The sequence below is a fragment of the Eleginops maclovinus genome, chromosome 11 (genome assembly GCF_036324505.1).
Source record: "Eleginops maclovinus isolate JMC-PN-2008 ecotype Puerto Natales chromosome 11, JC_Emac_rtc_rv5, whole genome shotgun sequence".
NCBI lineage: Eukaryota > Metazoa > Chordata > Actinopteri > Perciformes > Eleginopidae > Eleginops > Eleginops maclovinus.
The window spans coordinates 2,808,353-2,820,449 of record NC_086359.1 but is presented as its reverse complement, the minus strand read 5'-3'; the positions used below and the strand labels follow the sequence as shown (position 1 = coordinate 2,820,449).

Here is a 12,097-nt window from a genome sequence, read left to right as displayed (position 1 = left end):
GTAATGGAGTAATATTCTTTGTACTTTTACTGAAGTAAAGGATCTGAACACTTCTCCCAACACTGTGCCAGAATAGAAATGTAAACCAACGTGATGCTTATTTTTAAAACTTTACAAACTGTCCGGAAGATTCTCATGTCTGTTTCTGGAGAGATAAAGAGGGGCTTTTTCCTCTGTGACGTTTAAACCTCTGCTGGCAACTTCCTGTACCACCCTGGACTGTAAATTATCTTCAGTAAGTGTGTTTCTCCCCCCTGGAGGGAGGAGAGGATGGAGGATCTGAGTCATAGTCGGTAAAAGGTTTTCATTAGACAGTTACTGAACAGCGCTTTCTCAAACTCAAAGGCTTAATCCAAATCTAAACAGGGTAGGAGAGGAAGCTGAGGCAGAAAGGCTGGAGAAAAGTGACAATTTTCAGAATAAAAGCCTTTAGCTCAGAGTTAAATGGCTTAATTTGAATTCAATTATATTTCATTTATTATTTCTTTCAGTGGTTTTGCTTTAATTTATTGTTATTCGACAATTATATCAAGTTTTACCATTTTGAATACTATGGTTCCATTATATTTTATGAAATACTACACTTTGCTTTTTTTCACATAGACTATTGTCCACTATTTATGACTTTTTGACTCAGTATAAATGGACTGTTTTCATATTTAAAAAAAAAAACTATGACTTTTTTACTTGATGTTTCAAACATTTAATAGAAGAGTATATTACACATTATTTTATATTTTTCCACATAATATACTATGACTTCTGACATTTAATACGAAGAAGAAAAATGTCATGATATTTTCAACAAACCATACTATGATTTCTTTTAACATTTTCTGACACTATATGTATTTTCCCAAAATATTTGGGGGCATTTCAAGGACACAAATGATGACCTGGAATTCGGCACTGGACAGCGGTATGACTGCAGTTGTAAAGCCAGGATTGCCTGATGTGTTGCCGGCGTGATGGTTGACCTTACACCGGCAGTTCCTCCAGTTAGCTTTATCTAAGCTAGCTCCTTGCTAGCTCACTTTCGTGTTCTTCTCCCTATCCAAACGGGGTTTCTTTTAATATTTTTGATATACATATTCTCAGTTACAGGTTAAACACTTATTATAAGCTGTTCATTATTCCTATTTAGCTGCCAATTTGATTTAATTTCACGCAAAGTAGCATTTTTGTACAACTAATCTCTCGAAGAACTTGAAGCACAAACATCGCCAGGTTTAACGGTCAAAGTTTGGTCCCGCCCTCAGTGATATTCCAGCATTTTCATAGGTCAGAGAATAAGAGTGACATCTTACAGAGCCAATCACATGAATTAAAGGACTACCGTTCAAACAAGGGCGTTCTAGTTTAAAATTATACTCTAATAATAAATACATTCATATTTAATTGAAATTCTAATGTTTTCATAATGTGTTAACATACAGGAAACAATTAGAAAAAGTGTGTATCAGGTTTAAATGTTTTTATATCACAAATATTATCTCACAGTGTAGAAAATGGCTTTCATGTGGTACAGAAATATTGCTAACATTACATCACAGGATGAAGAACTCAAATTTAATGAAATAGTGGATCCCAGTGTAGCCCAATTCAACGCTGGATTTCATCTTCATTTAATCATCTAAAAATATACATCATGTGTGTTATACTTTCGAGTATCACAGTTCTTTTAATTTCAGTGCTTAGCCATGTCAAATTAATAGATTTTCTACCACAGGTCTGGGATCAATTCAAACATATTTTTTAAATGTCCTGCTTGATTTAAAATAACAACATCATTCTTAGTGTTAAAAGTCACAATACATTTAAAGTGCAAACTACACAAAGGGTAAAGGGATGGATTGGATTGCTTTATAAAACCTCTTTGTGATAAACGATATACTTCATGAAAACATACTTCCTCGTCCATGAAAAGAATATTCTGTTTCACAACCTATTGTAGTGTTTGTGTTTCTTCATTTTTCAACAAGAAAGCAAATCATTTCCACAAGAAGTGCAACTATTGCTTTAGCATTTCATGGTACGGTGTTGAAGTGTAGTGAGTAAATCCTTTTTTCACATTCAATCGAAACAAGATAGCACGTGGCTTGATAAGCTGGGAATTTCAGTCATAAATCTTTAAAGTTGCAGATCCTCAAATGAACATCAGATGCTGACTGCAAGAAATGCTAGCTGTTAAGAAGCCCTTTTGAAAAGTCCAACAGAAAATATATTCCACGAGAAGTCCTGTGGTCTGCCTTCATTTCAATATTCCGTCTCGTGTCACCGATGGGACGTTATTTCTGGAAAAATATGCACTGGTACACACAGATCATTCTTTCATCGCACTAGTTGTGGCATGAATCACACATATAAAGTCTGTCACGTTAAGAAAGTTGCGTTTTTGTCTTCGGAACATTCTTTATTTTGTTTAGTTTGTTTAGTTCACAGAGCCTGCTAGCTAGCTAGGTAGCTTAGCTATGTAGCAAAGTCATTTTACTTGACGTATTTTCATGATGTTAAAAAGAGGATGAGTTCATCCTGGTACAAAACTCACAGATATATTAGCTTCAGTGGGTGAGAACATTTTTAGATTTGATTTATGTATTGCAAAATATTGTCTTTTGCTGTCCACTACCGTTGACCATATGTGCTAGCTTGAGGGCTAGCTAGCTTACTTAGCTATGTTCCAAGCAAACATGTAACCTTATCTTTTGTGACAAATGCACACGTAGATATTCTAAAGTTTCAGTGAGATAGTATGTTGCAACATTTATGCAACTTTTGTGACGTCTTGTACGTCAACAGTTTAATGACTAACTGCAACTCTCTTGACTTGCTTAGTGATGATTGCAAATATGCATGATTCATGGACTCAAACAGGAGGGAAGCATCTGGCTTTTAGCGTACATATTTCTTTCCGAAATAAGGTCCTATGGTGGTCCAATGTAAGGGGCGGGGCGAGACCTCCCCTCTCTTTAATGTCACAAGTGTCCTTGATGTCTCGTCCGACCATTGTGGTTCCTTCTTGTCTGTCCCAACTCAATTCCGTCACTTTAGTGGGAAAGATGGTGCTGATGAACACAAATCAAGTCTTTAAACTGTCCCTTCAGAAGACTTTGGGCAGATACATTCAAGCTTCTCTACTGTCTCTTCATTAAAAACCACCAACAGAGTCCCAAACATATATTCCTTCATCAGGCGTTAAAACTCCGGATGTGCTTTCGTTTTCTTGCCTGACAAAATCGAACCGACAACGCCGTCACGATCATCACAACCAACGCTATCACCACTAAGACAATAACGTAGTTCTGCGAGCCTGATATGTGGCACATTTCATTCGTCACCTTCTCAATGTTCACCGGCTCCGAATACTCCTTGTGAATGCAGGTGGTCATCTCGATGTCGGGGACGACCACAGCCGAACGCTGCACCATTTGCAGGAAGTCCAAATTGCTGCAGCAGCTCAAAGGGTTGGAGCCCATGTAGAGAGTTTTCAGGGAGTGCTCCAGGGCGAGCATGGAGCTGTACTTCAGCGTCACCAGGTTGTTGTTCTGCAGGTTCAGCGACTCTATGGACGAGTCTTTGCTCCACACGGGTATATTAGTCAGTTGGTTGGTGGATAAGTCGATGTGTTTGAGACTCTTCAGGGACGACAAGTCGGTGTTTAAACTGGAAATGTTGTTTTCTTTTAAGAGGAGGTGGATTAGGGTATGCTCCAAACCGGAGAGGGAGTCTTTGTCCATTTCTAGCCCAGGGTTTAGCGACAAATCCAGCAACTTCAGAGAGGTGTTAGTGAATGCGTTCGCAGGCAAAATCATTAAATTGTTTTCAGACAAGTTCAAGAACTGCAAGTTCGGTATGGAAGAGAAGGAGACACAATCCTGATGTTCATGCTTCAAGGAGCAGACTTCCAGATTGTTCTGCTGCAGATGCAAGTGTTTGATGCTGGGAAATCTTTGGAATATTCCATGCTCCAGGGTGGTGAGGTCGTTTCCTTGCAGGAAGAGTTTTTCCAGCGATGGCAAAGTGTTTTCCCCAAATGTCAGGCTCTGCAGCGGGTTAAAGCTGAGGTTGATGATCTTCACCATCTGCAGAAGGCCTGGGTTGGTGATAGAGAACGAGCTGATGCAGTTATTGCTCACATTTAGCACCTCCAGAATATCCTTACAGTGAAAGAACGACTCAGGTATGCTTTTGAGTTGATTGTAACTCATGTCTAAGTATTTTAGATGATTGAAATAAACTTGTGTCCTCTTCTCAAGACCTCCTGTCACGTTGATGGTCTGAAGATGGTTTCGGGAAACATCAATATGTTCAATCATGTTGAATCTGGGGAGAAGAGGGAAGTAGAGCATTTTGTTTTCACTCAAATCTAGATGAGTGAGTGAGAAAACCATCGTTGTGGCGCTGCGGAATAACTCCACGCTGTTTTTGCTCAGATTGAGCACTTTTAGGTTGCAAAGGTTAAAATTTGTGATGCATGTGATGGAGTTCTTGGACAAATCGAGTTCAGTCAAGTTATCCAAGACCTCAAAAGCTCCGTCTTCAATCTCCAAGATGACGTTATTGTGGAGTCTGATTCTTCTCAACGACGAGGATCCGCTGAAGGTGTTATGGGCTATTTTTGTGATGCTGTTGCCGTTGAGAGAAAGGTCCACCAGCGATGGGGAATCAGCTAAGAAATAGTCCGACATCCCCGTGTACAGCCCGTTGTTTGACAGATCAAGCGATTCCACAGCTGTCAGAGGCCCAATGTTGATTTTGGAGTGAGCGAAAACATTCAGATGATTCCTGGACAGATCCAAGACTCTTAGATCCGTCATGTCTTTGAAGAGCCCCGGCTGGATGAAGTGGATCTTGTTGCCGTGGAGGTTCAGGTGCTGGAAACCGCTTTGGTATGCCAGGGTTTCCTGCGAGAGATTCTGCACCTGGTTGCGGGACAGATCCAGCAGTCGGACGCCTTGAGGAAGGTCGACTGGTGCGCTTCTGAGGCTCAGATTGCTGCAGAACACATCCATCTGGACCTGGAAACAAAAACACACCAGTCTGATTATGTCGGCACGCTGCCAGATTAACCCTGACACAATACAGAGCACATGTTTAAAGTGTGGTGGGGCGATTTATGAGCATGTTCTTGGCAGCAGTACAGACCTCTAAAGTTTTTGACAGTGAGTCATTCTGAAGGGAAGAATAACTCTTAAACGGCAATGGATAGGTAATGACTTCTTCCATCAAACAGAAAGGCTTTAAAAGGACTTTCTTCCAGTCTAAGTCACACCTTTATTACTCAGTTTTCAGCCCTGTTCCCTTAATGCAGTCAAGTAATTTAGTTATTAGGTGTTGTTTATAATTGAATCCACATGTCCACAGAAAACAACATCTCTCATAAAGCTGTCTTCCTCTCCGTTTTCTCTCCAAGTGCGTTTCGCTTCTCGGGCATATTTGTGGTATCGTGAAATAGGCCTTCCTTTTTGTTTACAAGCCGTAAACAAACAGATTGATTTATTCGCGAACTCGTGCATGGCAAAACATCTTTTGACTGTTGTGAAGAGGAACAAATGAAGAGTTTAAATAGAGTATCTTCATTTAAAAGCATGATGCTGCTGTTGTCAGTGATACACTGCTCACTGAAAACTCCCTAACATTAAGCCTTTGTGTGTTATCTGATATATGCATGTTGGAGGGTACATGTACTCAAACACTGGACTTAATATTCTTTTTGAGCTCGAGTATACTGATACTCACTACTTTTCAGAGGCAAATGTACTTTTTATTCCATTAATTTAGCGTTTAAATGTCCTTTATAATGTATTTGTGCGTTGATATTTCCAATGTTATATTGTAGAGCACTTGTGAAATGAGCATTTTGCCTTTAAGGAGCCACCTATAATTTTGCAATGTGAAGTAAAAGAAAAGTCCTGAGTAAGGATATTAGTTTTTGTGTATTTATTTCTTCTTCTTTTTAACCTTTTCTATGTCTTTATTAGAAAGCAATGCATCAGAAATGACAGCTTGGGAATAGCATGCTAACACAGACTGAGCCTTCATTAAACATTTCAAAGTATGCCCTGGTCTTTCCTAGAAAAAAGAAAAATCCTCTTGCACACAGGAAGTGATGCATGTGACTTTTCCAGTTTATTACATAACTGTTTGCAGATTGCATAGGAGGCAAAAAGGAAACATATTTCAGCAGAAGCTCAGAGGAAAAGATGTCACAGTCTAATGTACACATAGAAACAAAGCCAGATTAGGTTTCTGTGTTTGAATATCGAAGCTTAAACTAATAAACCAGATCTGGTCAAATGCCTTCAAATAAATGGTCTGCCTGTCAGGATAATCTGAATAAACCTCCTGACGAATTAGGAGTTGCTGTGGGCAACCCGAAGAAGTAAACTTAAACCATATGAGTGCCTTTACTTCTTTATGTTACTGATATGTGAGGAATGCGCCTGCAGGAGGAGATCCCACAAAACTGAGAAGAATCTGCATTTGATGTTGAGTTTCAGTATGGAGCTCTTTGGATCAGAATGTAAAGGGACATTTCTGTTTTTTTATATTTTCTGTATTGGTTTGTACAACCAAATGTGTTAAGTAAGACATGGTCAACCAAAAGTCATAAAGTTTGAGATAAAATAAGACATTTCGGCAGATAGATAGCAATACGAAACTCTATGTTTAAACAATTGAAACACGTCACAGTTTGCATTATAATGGCTAAAAAAACTGAAATGTTCTTTATAGTTATGTTAATTTGCACTATGATTATGATATAAATACATAAACATAAGAAAAGTATTGTTTAAAGTCAGAAAAAATAAAAGAACAGATTGCAACATACAGAAATTCACAACCAAGCATAAAACACCACGAATAAGTACATGTTTTCACTGAAAGCCAAAAAATGTGAGATAAGATGAGTGTGTGTGTGTGTGTGTGTGTGTGTGTGTGTGTGTGTGTGTGTGTGTGTGTGTGTGTGTGTGTGTGTGTGTGTGTGTGTGTGTGTGTGTGTGTGTGTGTGTGTGCGTGTGTGTGTGTGTGTGTTTTACTTACAACTTGGCATGCTGGGAGGTGTTGGGGAGGCCGTTCGGACGCAGCCACGCTGCAAACCATCAGCGGCAGGAGCAGCTGGAGGACGGCCATGGTGCTGCAGGACACACACGTTACACACATGTTACACACACTTTAAACACACTCGCTGCAGGTGATATGACTCCAGAGAGGGATGGAAGAGGGAAGTAGCCCTACCTACATGTGTGACTATGACAGTGCTATTCACGATACAAAAGGGGCTTTCTGTTGCACTCTGACATTTCTCTTTTTACTGTACGCTGCGTTTAGCTGCAGAACGGCTGGAACAGAAATACTGTGACGTAGAGAAATACGTTTTTCCATCACTTCTGAGTAAAAGCAGACAATTCTGCACTGCAAGGGTGTTAGAAGAAGTGGGTAAAAGTACTCAGGAGATCCTTTACTTAATAAAAATACCGTCTGTCAAGCTTTAGGAAGGGATTTAGAATTTGGAGCATTTTAATCTTTTTCTCAATCAATCCTTAATTGGTTTCCTAAGTCTGGCAACCAGCAATGGTGGAAGGACTCAGGTCATTTACTTCAGTACGAGTAGTATCTATAGTACCACAGTCTAAAAGTAAAGGCCTGTGTTCAAAAAGTAAAAAGTACAAGAGTAATATCGTCAAAAGGTTCTTAAAGTTGAAATATAATGAGGATTATTACGCAATATGGCTCCTTTAAAACTGTTGATGTATTTTAGAGAGGATGAACCTTTCTATTTATATCATGTACAGTTAAAGATAAGAGCTGTTCTATGTTCAATCAACACGGAGCACGTTTTGGGTTCTTTGTGTACTACTAGTACGAGTAGTATGAATCATGTAAACTCAGCATGTTAAATGTGAAGTGAGATGAAACACATCGCAGTAGACGTATAATATTTCCCTCTGAAAAACTGTGGCAGAAAATGTACTTAAATACGACATAATTACACTTGAGTACTTGAGTGAATGTACTTCCCCCCCACTGCTTATTGTTTGGAAACAGAAAAATCAGACATTGTTTTTTATGCCATATCTCAGTGAGTCATCTTTAACGTGACTCAGGTTCTGCGTCTCGTTTTTGTCTGCGGAAACTCATATTTCCTTGAACAAAACAAAACAACATGTGTGCTGCAGCGGAGACAATGTGGGAGTCATTACAGACAAAGTACAGCGTGGGGAAGATCACTCAGACCTGTCTGTGGCTTTATGAACTCACCTACTGTTGTACGTGAATATATTAAAGTGAAGGTACTGTACCTTTTGTGTGGTGCTCCTACTTTACTTGAGTATTTACATTAAAGCCTCTTTGTCACACTTGTTGATGTTGGATCAAAAGGACAAACTACAGAATGAAAATGCTCTAGGTCTGGTTAAATTGAGTGTTCAAAATGACAAAACCTAACTTTGATTAATGTCCAATCTCTCATAAACTCTCCTTTAAGAGCACAGAGTTACTGCTTAATCCCTGCAAGAGCAAATTCAATAAAGAACTTCACAAACATCACATTGTTCTCATGTGATGTTTGTTAGCATGTTTAGCTTCACAGAATACAATGAAATCGTTCATTTACTGCGACTGATTATCATTTGTTGGCAATTGAGTTCAAAATCAGAGCTTTTACTTTGAAATGTGATGTGTTTTTAATGTAAAATATTCTGATAATAAGTAACACATACACCTTCTGTACTTTGACTTTGAAAACTGGATTTAGGAGTATTTATGCATTGCTGTAAGGTTATTTTTACTCACCATATTTCTAACCATGCACACATCTGCTCCCTCAGTCTAAGTCCAAGTCCTCCAACAAGCAACATGCTGTGAGTCTTTTTATAGAATTGAACATTACCTCACTTGAAGCAGATCACTGGTCTTCACAGAGCCTCCTGACCATGTTGCTCTCACATCCTCAGTACACACACACCCACTCACAGATCGATTAAAACCAAGTGAAACACCGCAAGCCTCACACACACTAACCCTGCTCTCAGCTGACTGTGTTCACCGATGTCCAGCCATCACATCCTGTGAGAATATCCTGCATCCCCCCTCCCAACGCTGCAGGGAAATGCCTTATAAGGGGGTGGGGAAGTTCAGTGTTATGCTCCAACTTCAAGGAGACAAATCCCCTCCTCCTCCTCCTCTTGCAAAAAAAATAAAAATAAAATACCCTCAATCAATCTTGAGAGAGGCTGGGATGTTCTCACACACCAAAGTCCATCTGGAATTTAGTGCATCTTAAACAGCATTCCTTGATATCTTTTTATACAGCAACCTTTTATGGGTTATGGTTTCAAATAAGACAGTGATTTTCCCAAAACTGGAAACTATTTATATCCCTTACTTATATAAAAGTAGAAATATCTTCGGCCAATCTTCAGAGAGGCTTGGATGTGCTCAACACTAAAGTCCATTTGGAATTCGGGGCATTTTATGTTAACTTCTATGGATAATTGTTGGGGAAAAAAGGGGCTAATTTTCCTATACCAGCAACTGGCAGAGGTGTTTAGGTTCTATACTCAAGGAAAAGTAGAAATACACTTAATCAATGTCTAGAAATACATTAAATGTTCTCCCGTTTGGAGTTTGGGGCATTTTAAACGTTCCTTATGTTATCTTTTCCTGAAGCAATCCTTTGTGGATAAGTGTTTAAGAAAAGAGAGTGATTTTCCAAAAGCTGGAAACAAACATTAATGGAAAAAGTATTTGCTTATGTAAAACTAGAAACATCCTCTATCAACCTTTAGAAATACTTTGCATGTTCTCACACACCAAAGTCCATTTGGAATTGGGCTATTTTAAACCTTCCCTCTGTTACCTTTTATGGATAATTGTTTGAAAAGGGGGAAACTTTCCATTACTCAAGTAAAAGCCAAGACCCACTGAATCACTCTGTAGAAATACATAGGTTTCCTCAAACACCAAACTCCACGTTTATGGATTAGTGTTCAAAACAAGACAGTTGTGGTGGAAGAAGTATTTCCATTCTTAACTTATAAGTATAACAAATAACCAAACTCCATTTTGGGCATTTTAAACAATTTGCAGAGCACGTCTTATAAAGCAACCTTTATGATTACATGTCTGACAATAAGGGGCTCATTCCCCAAACAAGCAACTGGCAGAAGTATTTAGATCTTTCACTACGAAATCAGGGCGTCTAAAATGTTCCAGTTTTCAGTTTTCTAAAGCAATCATTCATGGATGAATATTTAAAAAAGGGAGAGAGTGCTTTCCCCCAAACTGGCAGCTAGCAGAGGTCGAAGAAGAACTCAATTCAAGGCATTTTAAAAGCTCCCCAAGATAGCGTTTTCTAAAGGCACATTTGTTCACAAAACTGTCAACTAGTAGTGGCTCAAATATTGAAATAGAAGTACCAATATCTCTTTATTAACATTTAAAAAACATGTTGTTCTCACAAAGCAAACTCCATTGGGAATTTGGGGCAGTTAAAAAGAAATCCCCATATTAAGTATTCCTTTCTGCATCCTGAGCACTTTTACATTTGATTATTGAAGTACATTTGGCTGATTATACTCCTGTTTAAATACAGCCTGCATTCAAGAGTAGATTTTCCACTAGAAATGCATGATATTTCACATCAAAGCTCAGTGCTTTCATTTGAGTAAAGTTCTCCTCTTAAAACTAGTTGCCAACAGATTGTATAACATGTATTATTGGTGGTAAAACCGGATAATAATACTCAACAACGCTGCACTGTATTTCTACCTAGCAACAGCTGGAATCTTGGGACGCGTAAGAGTGGGTGAGAGGGAATTTCACACATCCTTTTTATGGCAGTGGGAGTTCAGTCTGGTTTTTCGTGCGGTTTACTGTAAACAAACAAGGCTGTGATCACGATGAACAAGCCGCGGTTCACACTCACAGACGATTAGATTTGAATGACTAAAACTAACTTTGAATTTCTCAAACACGCTGGGAGGGTGAGTCAAGCTTTCTCTTACTCTATAAATAAATGTCAGAATGCATGTGAGGAAAGGCTGCATAAAACAGGGAAATAAAATATTTTAAAATATATAAAAATAAATACATAAATATAAACAAACGAATACATTGCAATACACAATTGACAAAATATGAAGTATTGTAGAGAAATTGTCACTCTTTATGGAGTAATATTATAAACCACAGATATTAATGATTATACTATATATATATATTATGCCCAAGAAAACACAGCCCAGCACTCCAGGAGGCCTGTAGCTCTGACCTCTCATGTCATGAAGATCTTTGAGAGACTGATCCTGCAGCATCTCAAACCCCTCGTGTGTGACTCCCTGGACCCTCTACAGTTTGCCTACCAGGCCAACATCAGTGTAGAGGACGCCCTCATCTACATGCTGCACAGAGCCAACTCGCACCTGGAGAAGCCGCACAGCTCACTAAGAATCCTGTTCTTCGACTTCTCCAGCGCCTTCAACACCATCCAGCCACACCTGCTCGCTGAGAAGCTGTCACTGATGCAGGTGGATCGCAGCTTGGTGGCCTGGATCACTGACTACCTCACCAGCAGACCTCAGTAGGTCAGACTGCAGGGCAGTGTGTCTGATGTGCTGGTGAGCAACACTGGAGCCCCCCAAGGAACTGTGCTGTCACCATTCCTGTTCACCCTCTACACCTCTGACTTCCACTTCAACTCCGGCTCATGCCACCTACAGAAGTTCTCGACCCCTCCATCGTCAGCTGCATCACAAACGACAACGAGAAGGAGTACAGAGCGGTAGAGAACTTCGTAGGCTGGTGTGACAACAACCACCTCCAGCTCAACATCAGCAAGACTAAGGAGCTGATGGTGGACTTCAGGCAGAGCACGAAGAGGTCTCTAAACCCCATCACCATCAGGGGGGAGGAGGTGGAGGTGGTGAACACCTACACGTTCCTGGGAGTGCACCTGAACAATAAACAGGACTGCAGTGACAACCCTGATGCTCTCTTAAGGAAGAGACAGAGCAAGCTGTTCTCCCTGAGGGGGCTCAGGTCATCAACGTGTGCACAAGCTGCTGCAGACCTGCACTCTCTTTCTGAACACAGA

The 12,097-nt window shown here is 39.7% G+C and overlaps 1 protein-coding gene across 3 annotated transcripts; it reads right to left on the bottom strand.

Annotated features, from left to right (window-relative positions):
• Positions 1 to 1,459: 1,459 nt before the first annotated feature.
• lrrc32 (leucine rich repeat containing 32) lies at positions 1,460 to 9,121 on the bottom strand. 3 transcript variants are annotated; one of them, XM_063895360.1, is made up of 3 exons: positions 8,797 to 9,121; positions 7,045 to 7,138; positions 1,460 to 5,018 (listed from the first exon to the last, which is right to left on the bottom strand). In XM_063895360.1, exons 1-3 carry the CDS (start codon positions 8,859 to 8,861, stop codon positions 3,189 to 3,191), a joined length of 1,989 nt encoding a protein of 662 aa, XP_063751430.1. In that variant the 5' UTR covers positions 8,862 to 9,121; the 3' UTR covers positions 1,460 to 3,188. The 3 variants fall into 3 exon arrangements, with proteins under 3 accessions (XP_063751430.1, XP_063751431.1, XP_063751432.1); XM_063895361.1 differs by having other exon boundaries at positions 8,894 to 9,119; XM_063895362.1 differs by having other exon boundaries at positions 9,025 to 9,089.
• Between the last annotated feature and the right edge of the window lie 2,976 nt (positions 9,122 to 12,097).